This window comes from Mizuhopecten yessoensis, unplaced genomic scaffold (genome assembly GCF_002113885.1).
Source record: "Mizuhopecten yessoensis strain PY_sf001 unplaced genomic scaffold, ASM211388v2 scaffold7901, whole genome shotgun sequence".
In the NCBI taxonomy this organism is placed as follows: Eukaryota; Metazoa; Mollusca; class Bivalvia; order Pectinida; family Pectinidae; genus Mizuhopecten; species Mizuhopecten yessoensis.
Window position 1 is genome coordinate 450877 of NW_018407279.1, and position 20862 is coordinate 471738.

The 20862-nt window shown below is 38.8% G+C and overlaps 1 protein-coding gene across 6 annotated transcripts in view; it reads left to right on the forward strand.

The window, feature by feature from the left end:
• Positions 1 to 20862, forward strand: part of LOC110454492 — a 47355-nt gene that overhangs the window by 15567 nt on the left and 10926 nt on the right. For 3 of the 6 annotated variants that reach the window (XM_021504001.1, XM_021504005.1, XM_021504006.1), the window contains 9 exons: positions 936 to 980; positions 5906 to 5977; positions 10449 to 10502; positions 11231 to 11311; positions 15026 to 15030; positions 15435 to 15474; positions 16443 to 16475; positions 17188 to 17256; positions 18007 to 18129. In XM_021504001.1, coding sequence (XP_021359676.1) covers positions 936 to 980; positions 5906 to 5977; positions 10449 to 10502; positions 11231 to 11311; positions 15026 to 15030; positions 15435 to 15474; positions 16443 to 16475; positions 17188 to 17256; positions 18007 to 18129 — 522 coding nt within the window. The remainder of the gene's footprint in view (positions 1 to 935; positions 981 to 5905; positions 5978 to 10448; positions 10503 to 11230; positions 11312 to 15025; positions 15031 to 15434; positions 15475 to 16442; positions 16476 to 17187; positions 17257 to 18006; positions 18130 to 20862) is intronic. The other 3 variants (XM_021504002.1, XM_021504003.1, XM_021504004.1) reach the window with 3 other exon arrangements.

Genomic DNA, 20862 nt, shown 5'->3' on the forward strand with positions numbered 1-20862 from the left:
ATGAAAACGTGAATTTAAAGTGTCATTGCTTTAAAAATCGTCCCACAAAACTGTTCACTTCAAGTTCCATCGTCCTGGTCACTCTCGCGTTTGATTCATCCGGGCGCGTTTTGAGCTCCGCGGTTGTTGTTGTTGTTGTTGGTCGAGTCGACGCTTCCTCTATATTTCTTGGCGCACTCACTGTAACTGGGGTCGTCGCATTTTTGTGTGATACCATACAATTCACACCGGTATTAAATAAATATTATCTCACATTAACAGACGACTTCCCGCGGTGGTGAGATAAGTGTAGTTAGCCTAACATACCATTCCCTCCATCCCCTCATAAATAACTGCACATTTCAGGTCATAGCTGGCTGTGTAGCAGTTGTTCGCTGGATCCGCTCGTGGTTCCTTTATAACTGTGATGGTGACGTCGTTTTCATTTTCCAAATTTGGTTCCCAGGTCTAGTCGTGGTCGCCATTTGTCGCAGGAAAAACAGTTGACAAACTCCATTTCTCTGTATACATTTATTTATTCATTTTCTCGGGCCGACGTATACTGTACAGATATAGTACAGGATTCAGAAACACAAAGGAACCCCTGCAAATACAATTTGCCAACATTGTTCTTTCAGGGTGATGCTGTCATTTTACCTATTTACTAGCTTAGTATTAAATGTGGAAAAGGGGGAACCTAAGAGAAAGACATGTCTTATGCTTCTTGGGGGAAAAAGAGATAACAATCTTAAAAAAAGACTTTTATCTTCATGAATGTGATTTCATATATGATTTACCTCAGAGTGCATGAAAATTAATTCATATACCTGATGTTATAACTGTTGTCAAATAAATGAATTTCAGTATAACAACTATTATAAGCATTCTCAGTTTCTCAGTGTGCGCAAATATTTCAGACAGTATACACACATAAATATATATTGTACATTAAACAGGTTCTGTATCCTCGCAAGGTTCGGATGAACAACGACAGTCAAAAGGTGGGTATTAAATCATTAAAACTTATGTTAATAGTACATTTGAGGATCTTACAACGTAACGTGATGTGCAAAATAAGTGAAAACGATCAAATTAAACTGGCCGATAAGGGCCTGTATAGACTTTTTTTGTATTTCTTGTATTGGTTAACGGCCCTTCGACAATGCGAGTCATTTACAATACCTACCTACTGCATGTAGGAGGCGACTAATGTACGAATCCCCTGCAGAATATGGGATTTGCTTTAGTGTCCTTTATTTGTGGACACAAAAGCGACCAAAATAAATCTGCTGTGCCCATTGCAATATTTGGGATCTCTATCTTTCTTTCTACTTCTAACTACCTTTCATTTACTAGCGCCTTGCTTGGCAACACCTCACTGTTGGTTTGATTGTAGGCCAGGTAAGGAAGGCAAAGTTTTTTTTGCCCCCAGGCCAGGATATACTAAAGTCCTTAAAAATGGTAGTTGTTATTCCCTGTTTAATGTTCAGCATTAAGGGGAATAGCAACAACTGGTTCATCCATTGTCAGTATAATGTGACCGGTTGGATCGCTGTGCTTGGTGCCTTCGGCATTGAATTTCGATGAAATAGCACTATAAAGTCGGCATCAGATCCGCGCTATCACAGGGAGGCAAGCACACCAACATACCTGCATACACACACGCAAGCACGCATACACTACACAGATGGAGGCACGTCCTTAAATGACCTTAGCTGTTAATATAACAAAAGACCACAATAAAGCTTTTAATATTTTTGACATAGAATTTCATGTAGACTTGCATACAATTACTAGGCTAAATTATGATAAAAAGTTAGTAAAAATAACGGCATTTATAAATACATGGAATAGGAGAATAATAACGCCAATTAGTAGAATATATATCATCAAATCACTACTCCTCTCTCAACTCAATCACTTATTTATTGCATTACCAAACCCAAATTAATGTTTTATTAAAAAATTAAACACCGAACAATTAACTTCTTATGGAAAAGCAAAGTTGACAAAACCAAAAGAGACATTGTTATTGGAGACTGTATTGATGGTGGATTTAAAATGATACATGTGGTGTCTTTCATAGAATCCTTAAAATTAACATGGATAAGGAGAATATTTACAACATCAGGTAAATGGCAGGAGATTTTAAAAGCTTAAAACAATATAAATATTTTAGCAAACTGTTGGACGGAATACATTGTTAAATGTGAAATGATGCGTAAAAGTCTTTTTTTTAGTTAGTAATAGTAAGAGATTATCAATGCAAGGGAGAGAACTCCTTTTCCAAAATGCCTATCTGTTATACTAAATTGTTTAAAATAAATAAGAAGAGTATTTTTTATAGAAAGCAGTTCAGTAAAGGAGAAATTATTGTGAATGACCTACTTAAGGATAATAGTACAAAATGTTTATAGCACAAAATGTTTTATACCTTACAAGGAGTTAGAAAAAAAAATCTTGACAAGACAAATTGAAACAAAGGTCTGCTATCTACAATTAATCTATAACCTGTATAAAAGAGACTTATGAGATACAGAAATATATTGTGAATGGGAAAGATGAAAAACATAGACATATCTTCCAAAAAGACCGTCTCTCACTCTCTCTCTAATTATTTTATTATTATACATTGAAGATTCTATGATTGCATGAGTATGATAATGATGAAATCAGTGTGATTATGACGATGATGATGATGATTTTAGTGTCTTGTTGATGGAATTAGTGAGAGTATAATGAGGATAACTATGAAGAAGATTATGTCAATGTCATGATGAGAATGTCTGGTTAATGATGAGGATGATTTAAATGTCATATGATGATGATAATGATACCAGTTTGATGATGATGATAATAGTATGAGAATAATTTGTTGATTTCAGTCATGATATTATGATGATGATGATAATGATATTAGTTTGATGATGACAACCGTGCGATTTTGATATTATTGTGAGAATGTTGTTGATTTCAGTCATGATTATGATGATGATGATGATGATAATTATATCAGTGTGATGACGACAACAGTGTGCTTACAATATTATTGTGAGAATGATGTTGATTTCAGTAATGATGATGATATTAGTTTGATGATGATGACAAGTGTGATTATGATCGATTTCATTGAGAGAATGAGGATGATTTTAGTCGTGATGATGATAATAATAATAATGAAAAGGTTATGTCAATTGGTTGATGATTTTTTGTCATGATGGATATATATCAGTAGGATGATTATGATGATGTTGAAAAGGATAATGATGATAATGATGATTTCAGTGTTTAATGTCATGAGGATGATGATGTCTGTTTGGAGTGTCATGACATTGAAATCAGTATGATGATGATTTTACTGATGTCAGGATGATAACGATGGGGATGATGTCAATGTCATGATAAATATTTTGGAGTGATGATGATGATAACAAAACATTATGAAATGATGAGTGAGTATATGTGAATGCAGTAAGCGTGCGAATGAGTGTAAGGGAGTATGAAAAAAAATTGTATCTATTTATGCACATTGTACCAGAAAAACCTCTGAAAAACCAGAGGCCCAGAGGGCCTGTATCGCTCACCTGGATACCAAAGCAATCATGGCAAAATATTCTCCGAATGAGATCAAGGGAATATGCCAGACCCCAAGGCCAATCCTTGTAGCATATCTGTATTATATTTTTCATGCCCAGCAATTTTATGTATGGTTATAGGGTGGGGATCGCAACTGTTTCCAAGCTTTGACTCAGAAACTAGGTCCCTAGGGTTGTGGCCAGACCCCAGGATCAATTCTAATATCGTGACTGCATTTGTCTCTTTTTGCCCAGCATTTGTATATATAGTTTTGGGGTGGGGATCTCAACCGTTTCAAAGTTATGAACAAGGGTTTAAGTCTGCAAGGGTGGGGCAGACCCTGGGACCAATTCTAATGTCATGACTGCATTAGTCTTTTCATGCCCAACAATTGTATATATAGTTTTGGGGTGGGGATCAAAACCATTTCAAAGTTATGACCCAGGGGTTAAGTCTCCAAGGGTGGGGCAGTCCCCAAGGCCATCCTGGAAGCATATGTGCAATCATTTCTTTATACTCAGCAATTGTATATACCGTTATAGGGTGGGGATCTCAAATGTTTCCAAGCTGTGCCTAACAAACTAGGTCCCTAGGGGTTCGGTCAGACCCTAGGGTCTTTTCGAATATCATGACTGCATTCGTCTTTTTATGCCCAGCATTTGTATATATAGTTTTGGGGTGGGGATCTCAACAGTTTTAAAGTTATGGCCCAGGGACTATGTCTCCAAGGGTGGGGCCAGACCCTATAGCCATCCTGGAAGCAAATGTACATTTTTTTTGGCCCCACCCCTTAGCCCGGGGGGTCAGTCCCACCATTTGTACAATTTTGAATCCCTGCCTCCCATGAATGCTTCCGACCAAATATGATCAATATCCATGGCATATTTCTACAGAAGTCGTTTATAGCAAATAGCCAAATTGCCCCCTTTTTGTCCCCGCCCTCAGCCCCACCACTTGTACAATTGTGAATCCCTACCACCTAGGGATGTTTCCAGTCAAATATGGTTGATATCCACTTCTTAGTTCCAGAGCAGAAGTCGCTTAAAGGAATATTGCAAAATTGACCCCTTTTTGCCCCGCCTCTCAGCCTCCTGGGGGGTCAGCTCCATCATTTGTACAATTTTGAATCCCTGACACCTAAGAATAATTCCAGTCAAATATGGTTGATATCAACATCTTAGTTCCAGAGAAGAAGTCGCTTAAAGCGATAGCCAAATTGACTCTTTTTGGCCCCGCCTCTCAGCCCCCTGGGGGGTCAGCACAACCATTTGTACAATTTTGAATCCCCACCACCTAGGGATGCTTCCAGTCAAATTTAGTTGAGTTCCAATCAGTGGTTAAGAAGAAGAAGTCGTTTAAAGAAATTGTTGACGGACGGACGGACGGACGCAACGGTATGGCATAAGCTCACCTTGGTCCTTCGGACCAGGTGAGCTAATACAAATGATACAAAAAATAATAATGTGACCGGGTGGATCGCTGTGCTTGGTGCCTTCGGCATGGCATTTCAATGAAAAAGCACTATAAAGTGGGCATCAGATCCGCGCTATCACAGGGAGGCAAGAACACCAACATACCTTTCTCCTGCATACACACACGCAAGCACGCATGCACTACACAAATGGAGGCACGTCCTCAAATGACCTTAGCTGTTAATATGACGTTTAACAAAATTAAACCAAACTGTAAAAAGAGACATTCAAGAAAATAAACACATCACACCAAAAGTTAATAGCTTAAACTATGTAAAGGATTAAAGAAATACATCAATATCGAACAAAGTGGCTGATTAATAGCGTGTAAAAAGTCATATATTAATTGCACAGAAACTGTATCTGTAACTGTATCAAATAATCCTTTCATAAAATCTGTCACGTATTTGTTTGAAGTCAGCGCATTCAATCATTGACTGTATGGTTGATCGTATGCATGACAATAAGGCCGGTCTTTCTTACGCAAAATATAGCCATGTGTGATGTAGATATGGCCTATGCACAGTCGCGAGAGGACAATTTCGCCTCTGCGGTCTGCGCCACATTAGGTTGAATTGCAAATAACTTGCTGTTTAATTCTTCAGACCATTTATTTTGCCAATTAGTTTGAATGCATTTTGTTATAGAAGGTTTAAAATCAGAAAAAGGCAGTTTAATATCTTTTGGTTGTAGGTTGAGGGTTGTACGAGTGACGATGTTATTTATCTAATACGTTGTGGGTCAGTACTCTATGTAAACCAGAGATTCAACCAGGTATCATCGAAGCTGAACCTATATTTTCTGCAATATTATCTGTTTCGAACAAAAAATAATACCTTTAGTATTTACAAAACTTAAAATATGTTCGTATGTTGCAGGATTAATGAAAAAAATTCGGGGATTTTTTAAACGGATCAAGCAAGGCGGAAAGAAAAGGAGCGTAACCAAGGGTAGATATCTCCAATGCTTAACTATGACAAGGTAGTATTTTCAAATGAAGTTAACTGTTGTGGGAATGCAAAGCATTAAATAATGTGGCAGCATATATGTACAACAACAAAACTGCGCAAGAAACCCGGGCTACTGATGGACGATGAAACTAAACGATGTTTTTAAATTGATACATGTGCGACTTTGAGCGGAATTATTACTCCGGTGTTTAACATAATATCTAAAGCTTCAGTTGTTTTCTTTGGTTTCCTATTACTCTAATTGGAGCAATACAGCGTCAACATCGCTCCCATGTTCTAGTCGTCATTTAGAAGTCAGATGCTTGATCCAATTCATCATCGGGGGCTCCGTCTCGAATTAGGTACTATTGCACACGAGTATCGTAGGTTGTCTCAAAACGGTTCACAAATTAGTATCCGTGGTTATAGGGCCTTTGCAACTAGCAAATATCTGTCTCAACACCCTGGGGAGCATACAGCCGGTGCTGCCATTTCGGTGCTCACAGCTAGCATTAAACAATTCTAGCACTGCACAACCACGTACTCGTTTACAGCGGAGTAAAGTATCTTGCTCAAAGATACAACATAGTGCTGTGCCGCGATTCGAACCCGCAACCCTTCGGTAACGAGCCCGGCGTCCTACCACTAGACTACCGTGCCTCCTAAATGCTGCGTTAAGGAAGGGGTTCGGCATCCAATCCGTGCTATCACAAGGAGACAATTACACATATCCTGTCTTCGGCACACATACACACATATACGCTTACAGAACACACATGGAGGCACGTGCTTAAATTATATTATCTGTGCATAGACCTAATTGCATGCAGAAATATTACCTATATATATTGCTAATAATAGTTCAACAAAATAAACTACACCAAACCAGTGAGAAGGAAACCTAGAAAACCAAAATTTGCAGTCAGCAATTTTGCCATTTGATGCACTTTTTATACGTAATGCGAAAATAATTATATCGTTTGCAACTTTACAAACTACTGAAAAATCCAGGTTTACAGAGATGAACGAAACCTAACGCAGTCTGGTGCAAAATCAAGAGACTAAATATGGACAAGCAAAAGCACTATTAATACACAGTCTAAACATGCCCGCCTATGTTCAAGGCTAGGAAGATTAAAATGCCTACAAGTTTCAGCGTAAGACAACGTGTGCCTTAAAACATAAAAATTTCAAAAATGTACGCTGGACAACTTCGACCTGGTGAATTAAAGATGTTTGGTAAGGAGACCAGATCTGACAACAGTATTCTAACTGACTCCTGACAAGACTTATATATAAAGACCTTAAAACAGGTATTTGTGTAAAACTTTTACATGTACGTTTCATAAAACCGAGCTTTCGCATTGATTTTTAAACAGTACGTCTAATGTGGGTACTAAAACTCATTGAAGAGGTCAGCCAAACACCAAGATCTTTAACACACATTTCATTCTTCAGGTTCTCACCGTTCATAGTGAAATTAAAATTCATACATTTCTTCTTGTTTGCAAAAATGACCTGGCAGCACTTCTTCACATTCACTTTCATTTTCCACACAGTGCACCAATCATACACTCTATCTATATCGCTCTGTAGCTGCTCACACTCAGACAACGTTCTTACACACTTAACAAAATTGCTGTCGTCGGCAAACACAAGAGTTTTAGAAAATTTCACTATAAATGGCAGTTCATTGATAAAAACAAGGACAAGTTTAGGTCCAAGTATCGAACCTTGAGGCACACCGGAAGTTACATCACACCAACCGGATGTTGCCCCATTAACAGTAACACGCTGGAATCTGTCTTTCAAATAAGTAGTAATCCAATCTAAAATGCTACCTTCTACACCATACAATTTCTACTTATGCAATAATAATCTGTGGTTTACTTTGTCAAATGCTTTTGAAAAATCAGTATATACGGCATGTAATTCTACTTTTTTGGCATAAAACCCTGTTGCTCATCGCAGATAAGCGGATTTATAAAATGTGTACGTCAACCAGTTTTTCGAAAACTTTAGATATAACTGGTAGTAAAGAATACTGGACTGTAATTAGAGACTTCATTACGTTTACCAGATTTAAAAATGGGAATAACATTAGCCCTTTTAAAAATACTTGGAAGGATACCATTGTAGCGTTATAGTGTAACTAGTAACACTATATAACAATACATCTTCAAAGATATACAATAGGACAGAGTACCTCTCCGAACTAATATTACAACTACATGTACTCATGTCAACAACGACAACTTAACAGCTATAAAGCAACAGTGCAGAGTTATCTTACACACGCACACAACATACCAACGAGACCGATGTTATTAACCGACTGAAGACTACCTACGAATTATAGATACACAATACAGCTACCTGCTGTCGATATGTATCACTGTCACAGTTACAAACGTAGTCACCGACTACCGTGTCATGACCACCCTCAAAACACTGAGCTGTCAGTATTGCAGCTAACTATAGCCCGGACACTGCTGGTTGTGAAGTGTCGTGACCACTTAACACTATAAAGTACACTATATGTACACAGCTATTGCCTAGAACCAGCCCTACTCAAGACCTATGTCATGAGCACTCACGACCTAGTCGTGGAACGATCCCCCGAGCAACTCGCGACCTATAGTCGTGACACACTAGGCCTCTTAGCCTAGCTATCAAGCTCGGAAAACAATAGCTATCTTATATTCTAGCCGCAACTCTTTAGTATATGACACTGATCAAGGCAAAGCTTATTCAGCCACTTCTGTCTTTCAGTGCCAATACCCACCAAATCGTTAAACTATGGGGGAGTCCTTACCAGACGAATGACCAGCTTCGAAATAAAGACGCTCTCGTCGTCTGCCGACCTTTATTTTTACCCAGGGAGGGAAACAACGACCTCTATTGGTGATCACAAGAACTAGTCACTGAAACGCTTATACAGTACTGCCGACAATAAAGCGTCTAGCTTACATCAACAATAATAACACACGTACGGAGAAATACACACATGGTACATGTGACGTGACGGTAAGGCCTATATTCGCGACACCATCTTTCAATGAACGGTTCATTGTGGTACAGTAGTATACATTACTCATCAGCACACTCTTTACAAACTACGCCAGATATGTTGTCGTAGCTTGTCTTTGTTTCATCTATTTGTGTAAGTGTCTTCTGAACATCAGTACAATTCAAAATAATTGTGCTTAGCGGGCAGTCAAATTCATTTTTTACGTATATTTGAGGAAGATCACAATCGTCGTCCATACAGAACACACTTTTGAAGAAAGCGTTAAACATATCTGCAGATTCAACATTGTTGGAAGACGACGATGAACAGTCTGAAACAGAGTCCGGGACAGTCCCCTCCTTCCGCTTTCCTTTCACAAATCCCCCAAAACGTTTGGGATTGTCTTTCACAGAATGTTCCACATTGATGATATAGTCATCGTAATTAGATGTTTGTAGTGATTTTAACTCCTGTCGCAGAGAAGAAAAAATAGCAAACTCATGAGAATCACGTCGTTTACCGGCCTTGACATAGACTTACGCACGTTCTTTCTCTTTAACCATAGTTGTAGAGAGTACATCATGTAGTTGGTAAAACGCATCATTAACTGTTTCAGAATTTAAAATAAAAGACCAGTCAGTGTTTGAGAAAATACATATCATGGATATAAAGTCTGCACGTTATTAGTTAAAAGCTGTACGGTCCATGTTACTTTAACGCGCCGCATCGGATATGGTGAGGTTCCCCGAGATAGCTAGATGGGTGGATTCCAAAATTGGGTCACACACCGAGACTGCTATCGTGTCCAGAGAGCCCAGGACCCAGTCGAGTGTTTTGTCACGCCTGGTCGGACTCGATACATATTGGTGTAAATCATGTTCACTAGCGGCGTTCAGTATCGCTGTATACCTGGCGTTATCGTTTACACATTGGGGCACCAAATGGGGTTCCGTAGGGTCTTGTAACCATTGGATATCGGGGAAATTAAGGTCTCCTACTATTAAAATGTCACTTTTCTCACCAGTACTGTCATCATTAATTCGATGGATCGCTCGAATTCATTCATATAATCAAGTGGACAGTCGGGCGGAAGGTAAATGGAAGCCACAAAAAGTTTACTTTTATTTTTGGATATTTCGACCCATACTACCTCGGTTAACCAATGTTCATACAGTGGTATTGTTTAAACAATGTTAATCAGGAAAAAAGAAATAGAGACGGCATCATCCTTTGCAAAAAGGACAAAATCAAATTAAATCAACCTATGACAACTTCAAAGTGTCAAACATCTGTTTCGACACTGTTTATAATGGTAAAGTCGTCCGTGTTCATTTCATGCAAGACATGGAGTAACATGTTCGGAAACGAAACACACACGAGTCAAACTATTACATAAAAAAGCTTATAAGATGGACGTCTGAAGAATAGAAATCTGCTGACTTTCATTTACTTTTTTTCTAGAGTATGGGGTTTCAGACGATGGAATGGAAATTTATCGAAGAACCCACACCTCAGGTAGAGTAATATACTGCAGTAGCGAATGATCTACCTTTGAAGCGATTATACGAGAATCGTATGGGATATATATACTTCTACTCTTAGCATGCTTTACAATAACCTTAACCCTATAAAAACCAAATACGAAATGCATTCAACCAGTCTTAATAGGAAGAAAAAAAACCCGCAATGCAACAGTTTCGAGTTGAACGCATCCCAAAATATTTTAATGCAGCAAAGATATTATTTCACACAATCAAAGCTGTATTGAATAAGTGTATACGATGATAGGGTTATTGTTTCAAACGCTTATATCGAGTTTGTGAAAGCAATAGAACCAATAAACAGGTAGTTGCCTGAATTACCAGCCATAATAAGTAGAAATACGAAATAAGAAACTATATATGTTAGTAAAAAAGTGGACATTTGTGCTGCACCATATATCAATGTCGCCATTTGTGTGGTACTAAAGATCAAACAAGTGAATATCCATGTCTTAAGATTCAACGAGTTGTTATGACGTCATGCATTTGCACGTCATTTCCTCTTTCTCCGAACATTTTGTTGACTTTCGCCCTTGAAGAAGGCCAGGAGACCGCAATATTGGTATTTGCGACAATTGATCTATTTTTTCATGTCTAAAGTGTTTCGTAGACTAAGTTTAAAGAAAAAAAAGGGAAATGATAACTATGTCATAATATCAATATGCTGTAACATGTTAAAATAGTACGATTCTTTTGTTTCAGAAATACATACAGACTATGGCAAGGTCGGTGAATATACCATAGAGAGGACACAGAGTTTTACCGTCAACGATAAAATAAGTAAATAAGTGCAATATGTAAACAAATATATGTAAATAATTTTTATCTGATAATCGAGGTCGCGATTCTCAAATGCCTCTGATCTAACCTCACATTTAAGATTACCTGTCAAGTGCTCTGCAGATAGTGCTTAAGCTTACAGCTCGGTAATATATGCCCAGGTCTAGATGGTTCAGCACTAAGACATTCTCCTCCTTATGGACAGAGCTTATCCGCGAGTCTTACCGACAAAAAACATGCTTGAAATAGAATGGTCACGATCATCATACACAGCACAAATATCTATAAGAGCGCAAATGTAACCGAGCATTTATTCCCAATGTGTCTCTGCTAGTAGTAGAACCAGATACTACAGATATGTTGTTCAATTCATCAAGTGGATTGATTAGTTTAGGTTTGAAATCATTGCAATAGATCAATTTGAAAACGGTTCCACAGATAATGGGGCCACACAGTAGCTAAGTTCTAGCCTCGTTCTCATTATAATGCAAGTGCGTCAACAGTTATTGCCGCCACCCAATTAATGTTAAACGGCAGGTAAACAAAGTATAGAAGCGAAAGAAAATGTACAAATCTGCAGGGGATTCCAGCACGAGTCAATCTCTACGAATCAGCAGGTGTTTTCTTCTTTCCAAATTTCCGACCTGCTTGACTGCGACATTATAGCATCAAACAGTTTCGTACATATGTCAATTAATGGCTCCTAGTAATGTAAATGCAAGATGAATTTATCAATGTGCACAATAAATTATATTATTTATTTAACATTCACTCCTCACCACTGAAGGTCGGGAATTCACATGTTGTTACCAACTTCATGAGTCGTAGGAGTTGGAGAATTGGGAAACCCCAAAAATTGGGAACTCCTTTAATATTCTACTTGCGAACACAACAAACTGCTACACCCTTTGCAACGAGTTTTTCCGTTTGCAAATGACTTTTCGGCAATACCTCGATTTAACCTTTGGATTGAGAGTTTTCCCAAGATAGGAATCTCTTGATGTTGAGCTTCCGCACAACACAATCCATAGTCCCCCACAAGTATTGATTTCTTTATTTATTGAGCAGTTTAAAAACACACAGCACATTTCCCACTTGACAAGGGTTTCAAGACAAGCGTTCAATTAAGAAAGAACTGCTGCCCATAATATCTAATATAAGAACCTTCAACAATTTGGTCCATAATTGTAGGAGGCGTTGTGTGGAAAAGGGCAAACTTTGATATCCCGCCAAATCCCGAAATCGGAAATTTAGAAGAAAAACTAGCTATCATCATTTCCCCCCAAAAAAGTGTTCAAAATTAGAGATGAAACGAATGAAATAATAGATAGGAAGTACACAACTTCATGATGATCATATCTGTAAAGTTTCGCGGTCCCTGCAGGTAAGGCGTACGAATTGTACTTGCTGTCCCCATTGCATGATCGTAAAAGGCGACTAAATTTGGGGTCTTATCTTTTCTCTTCTTTCTAAACATGGTAATGTCTCCCTTGACAATGCCCCACTTTTGGCCTTTAGTTGAGCGTTCGCCCCTGTGTTGAAGGTTTTGGGTTCTGTCCCTTGGCCGAGACATACCAGAGTCTGTAAAAATGGTAGTCTCTACTCCTGCTTAACGCTCCGCAATTAAGAAGAGAGACGACTGGTTCGCCCGTTGTCAGTATGATTTGACCGGGTGTGGTGTCCTGTTGGGTAACTTCGGCAGCATGTTTCAGTGAGGTAGCACTATAAAGTCGGCATCAGTTCTGCGCTATCACAAGAAGTCAAACACGAACATATCGCAGCCTCCAAAAACAATCACGCATACACTACACGCATGCATCTTGCACACAGAGGAGGCCGTCCTTAAATGACCATAGCTGTTGATAGGAAGTTAAACTATGGACCCTGCAGGTAGGGCGTAAGAATTGTACCTGCTGCCCCCAATTGCATGATCGTAAGAGGCGACTAAATTTGGGACCTTACCTCTTCTCTCCTTTCTTAACCACTTTCTTCTTCCTAATGTCTCCCTTGACAATGCCTCACTTTTGGCCATATGTTGAGCGTTCGCCCCTGATAGGAAGGCTTTGGGTTGTGTCCCCTGGCCGAGACATACCAAAGTCTTTAAAAATGGAAGTTTATACTCCTGCTTAACGCTCAGCAAATGAGGAGTGGGACGACTGGTGCGCCCGTTGTCAGTATAATGTGACCGAGTGGGACGTCCTGCTGGTTGTCTTCGGCAGTATGTTTCAGTGAGGTAGCACTATAAAGTCGGCATCAGTTCCGCGCTATCACAAGGAGACAAACACGAACATATCGCAGCCTCCCAAAATACACATGCATATACTATACGCATGCATCTTGCACACAGAGGAGGCCGTCCTTAAATGACCATAGCTGTTGATAGGAAGTTAAACCATGGACCCTGCAGGTAGGGCGTAAGAATTGTACCTGCTGCTCCCATTGCATGATCGTAAGAGGCGACTAAATTTGGGATCTTATCTTTTCTCTTCTTTCTAAACAACGTAATGTCTCCCTTGACAACGACCCACTTTTGGCCTTTATTTGAGCGTTCGCCCTGTGAGGAAGGATTTGGGTTCTGTCCTTTGGCCGAGAAATACAAGAGTCTGTAAAAACGGTAGGTTCTACTCGTGCTTAACGCTCCGCAATTAAGAAGATGGACGACTGGTTCGCCCGTTGTCAGTATGATGTGACCGGGTGGGGTGTCCTACTGGGTTTCTACGGCATTATGGTTCAGTGAGGTAGCACTATAAAGTCGGCATCAGTTCTGCGCTATCACAAGAAGTCAAACACGATCATATCGCAGCATCTAAAAACAATCACGCATACACTACACGCATGCATCTTGCACAAAGAGGATGCCGTCCTGAAATGACCATAGCTATTGATAGGAAGTTAAACAATACTAAACTAAACTTAACTGTAAAGTTTCGCTGAAATCAGCCTAGTAGTTCAGGAAAAGTAGTCCGGACAATGATTTTTCAACAACGGGGATCATTTGTTTAGGAGAAGTTGTTCGGACAAGAATTTTTCGACAAAAACTATTCATCCAAAAAGTGTCGGAATGAAAACTAATACCTGGATACAAATCATCAGGGGACATTAATCATATCTAACACTTCTTAGAATTGACCTAGTAGTTTTGGAGCTATCCGGACAAGGAATTTTTAACAAAGGGCCGTAACTCCATTAAAAAAAGTTAGAACGAAAAAAATAATATCTTGATGCACAACAGCAGGGGGAAGTTAGGAAACTGTAAAGTTGCGTTGAAATCTGATTATGTTCATGTTTAGAAAGAATTGACCGGATATGATTTTGATTACGACATACAAACAGAAAGGGTGATACAAGTATAACTCAGCCACAAACCCTCCAACATTCTTTGTGGGGGATTACATATTATCAGTGTAATGTGACGGTGAAGTGTCATTCTACAGATCGACATTGTGATATTCAATATGATGGCAATTTAAAGTTGCATTTCAGTTACTCATCCATCATTACATTAAATAGTTTTACCCATAAAAATATTGTTCGTTATTTCTTAAATTCTTTTGTTTTATGTTTCAGGTATTCGTTCTTCAAATGCTTTTGTTTGTTTGTTTGTTTGATTTTGTTTAACGTCCTATTAACAGCTAAGGTCATTTAAGGACGGCCTCCCCTGTGTGCAAGATGCATGCGTGTAGTGTATGTGTGTGTATTTTGGGAGGCTGCGATATGTTCGTGTTTGTCTCCTTGTGATAGCGCGGAACTGATGCCGACTTTATAGTGCTACCTCACTGAAACATACTGCCGAAGACACCCAGCAGGACGCCCCACCCGGTCACATTATACTGACAACGGGCGAACCAGTCGTCCCACTCCTAATTTGCTGAGCGTTAAGCAGGAGTAGAAACTACCATTTTTAAAGACTTTGGTATGTCTCGGCCAGGGGACAGAACCCAAAGCCTTCCTCACAGGGGCGAACGCTCAACAAATGGCCAAAAGTGAGGCATTGTCAAGGGAGACATTAGGAAAAAGAAAGTTATTTAGAAAGGAGAGAAGAGATAAGGTCCCAAATTTAGTCGCCTCTTACGATCATGCAATTGGGGGCAGCAGGTACAATTCTTACGCCCTACCTGCAGGGCAGTCTTCAAATGCTGGATCAAGGGCCTCATTTAACTCGAGTGGTATGTTTATCATTATTATCATTTCCATAGTATAGTTTATTCCCAGAAATTGTATGTATAACTAGTTGTGGGATTTTGGGACACAACTGAACCACAGTTATGTGAAAGAGAAACGAAGCCTCCTATGTTGTGACCTGACCGCAGGATCAACTCCAGTATCATGATTGTATGTATGGTTATCGGGAAGGAGCTCAACTACTTTCAAGTTAGGACCAAGAAAGTCCCCACAGGTGTGGCCTGATCTAAGGGTCAATTCAGTAACATGATTTATAGGTCAATTCTAGTACCATGATTACACAATACTCAACTAAACTAAACTGTAAAGTTTCGCTGAAATCAGCCTAGTACTTAAGGAAAAGTAGTCCGGACAATGGTTTTTCAACAAAGGGTCTCAGTTGTTTAGAAAAAGTTGTTCGGACAAGAATTTTTCGACAAAAGGCTATTACTCCAAAATAGGGTCGGAATGATATCTAATACCTGGATACACACCATCAGGGGGTATTAAAAATATCTTAACACTTGTTGAAATTGGCCTAGTAGTTTTGGAGTTGTCCGGACAAGGATTTTTTAACAAAGGGCCGTAACTCCATTAAAACAAGTTAGAACGAAAAAAATAATATCTTGATGCACAACAGCAGGGGGAAGCTGGGAAACTGTTAAGTTGCGTTTAAAACTGATTATGTTCATGTTTAGAAAGAGTTGCCCGGACAGGATTTTGCTTACGACATACGCACAGAGGGTGATACAATTATAACTCAACTCCAAACCCTCCAACATTCTTTGCGGGGGATTACATATTATCAGTGTAATGTGACGGAGGAGCTTCATTCTACAGATCGACATTATGACATTCATTATGATGGCAGTTTAAAGTTGCATTTCAGTTGCTCATCCATCATTACATTAAATAGTTTTACCAATAAAAATATTCTTCGTTATTTCTAAAAATCATTTGTTTTATGTTTCAGGTTTTCGCTCTTCAAATGGATCAAGGAACTCATGTAATTCGAGGGATATGCTTATTATTATTATCATTTCCATAGTGTAGATTATTCCCGGCAATTGTATGTATAACTAGTTATGGGATTGGGGGACACAACTGAATCACAGTTATGACAAAGAGAAACGAAGCCTCCTATGTTGTGACCTGACCGCAGGATCAACTCCAGTATCATGATTGTATGTATGGTTATCGAGAAGGAGGCTCAATTACTGTCAAGTTGGGACCAAGAAAGTCCCCACAGGTGTGGCCTGATTCAAGGGTCAATTCAGTACCATGATTTGTTTTCTTTGCTTATTCCCAGCAATTGTATTTATACATGAAGATATTGGATGAGGTTCTTAATAATTCCAGAGACGTGACCGAGACACCAAGTTTTCATGAGTTTTGACAGACACACTTGGACATGTGTGTGTACGCAGATTGAGTTATTGTTTGAAACGGTAAATTCAAAAGTATCAATAGGCTCATAAAACAAGAAGTTGTCTGAACTTCCAGCCATAAAAACTGTAAATACAAAATAAGGAACTGTATATGTAAGAAACAATTAGTGGACATTCGTGTTGCACCATATATCAATGTCGCCATTTTAATGGTTACTATAGATCAAACATGTTTGAAGTGTTTCGCAGGATATGTAGGAAAGAAAGAAAACGGAAAATGTTACTAAGCCCTTCAGGATATAATTTTTAATATGGTGTATCATTCATTAGTTTCAGGGAAATTGATCGGTTTACTTACCATTGAAAGGACGCCAACATTTAACAGCAGCGATACAAAAGGTAAATTAGTACAATAAGTAAACAAATATCCGTAAACTATTTTTATCCAATAATCGAAGACGCGCTTCTAAAACGCCGTTTTTCTCTCCAAAATTTTAGACCTGCTTTGCTTCCATATTTTAGCATAAAAACGTTTTACATACTATCGAGGTATGACCCTTTAAAAGTCCCAAAGGGTGGGACCTGACCCAAGGTTTGGTTTGGTTTTGATCTTGCCCAGCTATTGTAAATGTATATTTGGTTATATGGAAGGAATCTCAACTTCTTTTTTTTTTAAATGGGACCAGCAAGGTCCCGACGGCTATGTCCAGACTCCAGTGTCAATTATAATACTAAGGTTGCGTTAGTCTGTTTATTCCCAGCAATTGTATATATCCATGAAGTAATTTGGTGAGGTTCTTAATAGTTTCAAAGATAAAACTAGACAATTACGTTTGCACGAGTTTTGGCTAACCTCCAGGACTATCCTTGTATCATTTGCAATCGTCTGATTTAACTTAAATTGTATATATGGGCTTTTTTAACCCACTCCGTAGCCACCATTCCCTTCCCCAACTCCCGCGTGGTTAATCCTTGTACAGTTTTGAACCCTTACCACCAGTGAATGGTGCAATCAAATGTGAAATCTTTAAAATCTTTGAATTCCAGAGATGGAAGTGGGTTAGCCACTCTATTACAATAGACTTTTAGTTCCCACCACGCGAGATTACTTCCATCCAAATATGACTGATACTCATTTCTTATTTCCAGAAAAGGAGTCGCCTGAAAATACAAGGCGAGATGTCTCGTCTCAAAGTTCTTTTAATTCCAAAGTAGATGCGGACTCTGCATCATTACACTCGTTGTCCGATACAACGTACCAAGACAAACAGGGTAAGTTTCATATGGCCGAGATATATTCTTTATTTCCACATGATGTAATGTTCAGCAATAACTCGTCCAAAACTTTAACGAAATAATTCCTTCTAACCAGCACAGTTTTCAACCAATAAGTCGCAAAATCTATAATGTCATTGTTCTTGTAATGTGAAGTTGGTTCACTTTGGTTCTTTTTACAATCCTTGATCCGTGTAATCTATTTTTATACGACCGTCAAATTTGACGGTAGTATTATGGTATGGGGTTGTCCGTCCGGCGTAAAGTTTTGTTTGTCCGGCAATCTCCTCCTACATGTTTCGACCGATCTCTTTGACACTTGGTATACATTATAATCATGATATTAAGTTTTGTCTCCCTTAAAAGAATTTTGATTCGACAATTTTTACAAAACTTTTTGCCCTTTGTTCATTTTAGTATTTGATTTTTGTCCGGCAATCTCCTCCTACATTTTTCAACGGATCTTTTTGCAACTTGGTATACATTATAATCATGATATGAAGTTGTGTCTGCCTTAAAAGAATTTTGATTCGACAATTTTGACAATTTCGACAATTTTGATTCGAGCTTTAGCTCAAGTGACCTATTGCTATCCGTTTTCGTCCGTCGTCGTCCGTCGTCCGTCGTCCGTTAACATTTTACATTTCAAACTTAAAGTTAAGTTCTGCCGGGCCGATTAAACTGAAACTTTGTAGGAATGATCGACTCATGGTCCTGACAAAGTGTTGTTATTTTTCGGGTCGATCAGAAATCCAATATGGCCTCCACGGCCGCCATTTTGAAAATACCTATTTCAAACTTAAAGTCAAGTTCTGCTGGGGCGATTGAACTGAAGATTGGTAGGAATGATCGACTCATGGTCCTGACAAAGTGTTGTTATTTTTCAGGTCAATCAGAAATCCAATATGGCCGCCGTGGCCGCCATTTTGAAAAACTATTTCGAACTTAAAGTCAAGTTCTGCTAGGCCGATTGAACTGAAAGTTGGTAGGAATGATCGCCTCATGGTCCTGACAAAGTGTTGTTATTTTTCGGGTCGATCAGAAATCCAATATGGCCGCCACGGCCGCCATTTTGAAAACCTATTTCAAACTTAAAGTCAAGTTCTGCTGGACCGATTGAACTGAAAGTTGGTAGGAATGATCGCCTCATGGTCCTGACAAAGTGTTGTTATTTTTCAGGTCAATCAGAAATCCAATATGGCCGCCGTGGCCACCATTTTGAAAAACTATTTCAAACTTAAAGTCAAGTTCTAATAGGCCGATCTCACTGAAAATCGGTCTAGGAATGATCAGCTCATGTTCCTGATAAAGTTCAGTTAACATTATCCTTAACTATTTTTTACTCAAATTGGTACATATTTCAACAACAAAAATAAATACTGTAGGACTCAGGTGACCGTTAAGGCCCATGGGCCTCTTGTCTCCTACATTTTCTATAGCATGTCAGCTAACCACCCTTAGAATGATGCAAATCTTATTTCAATGTAAGAAAGTATATACCACTATATGGCATTCGACGGGCGTATTTTGTTCCGCTCCGCGGTACTCTTGTTTCATTCTGCATATTATCTTTAATCCCACCACGTCTTCGATGTAATGGCGCTTTTCTTTGTTTTCATTGGTTAATAAGCATGTCATTGTTGGACAACACACTATTTGCTTGCATATTTTATTATGCATCAGACGATGTACGCACAACGCCCTTCCAACAACCTCAACAGCAAAATGTAAACAAGCGAATCGCGCTTTTTCTTGATTGTAAAGTGGTTAATGTTCTTTCAATAGTTAAGGACATGTAAGTACTGGGTGCCTTCGGCATAGTACTTCAGTGAGATAGCACTATAAATTCGGCATCAGATCCGCGCTATCACTCTGCTTGGTGACTTCGACATAATATGTCAATACATTGATAAACCTTGCTTCCAGCACACATATACATCAGTGCGGCTCAGTAGTTTAGGAGAGGTTTTCCGGCTAAGGATTTTTCGACAAAGGGATATAACTCAATCAAAATGGTCGGAATGAGCAATAATAACTGGATGCACAACATCAAGAGGTTTTAATCATATCTAAACACTTGCGTTGCAATTGGCCAAATGGTTTTTTTGGCTGTCAGGACAAGGATTTATCAACAAAGGGCCGTTACTCATTTGCAAAAGGTCCGAACAAAAAAATAAAATATCTGGATGCATAACAGCAGGGAGAAGTTAGGAACATTTAAAGTTTCGTTGAAATCGGTGCCCAAGTTTAGGAGGAGTTGCCCGGCATTTTTTTTTTTGCTTACGACAGACATACAGTAAAGATGGTTCAAGTATACCCCACCCCCTCCCATCCCCCACCCCCACCATCAACTCTAGTATAATGATTATATGTATGGTTATTGGGAGTGGAGACTCAACTACTTCCAGGCGGGGACCAAGAAAGTCATACATGTGTGGCATGACTCAAGGGTCCATTCTATAATTTGTTTTGCCTGTTTATTCCCAACAATTGTATTTATACATGAAGATATGGGGTGAGAAACTAAGTTTTCATGAGTTGGGACAGACATTCGTGGCCATGTGCGTACTTAATTCGAGCTAATCAATAGACTCATAAAAAAAGAAGTTGTCTGAACTTTAAGCCATATAAACTAGAAATACGAAATAAATAATTGTATATGTTAGAAACATTTAGTGGTCATTCGTGTTGCAGCGTATATCAATGTCGCCATTTTAATGGTTACTAAAG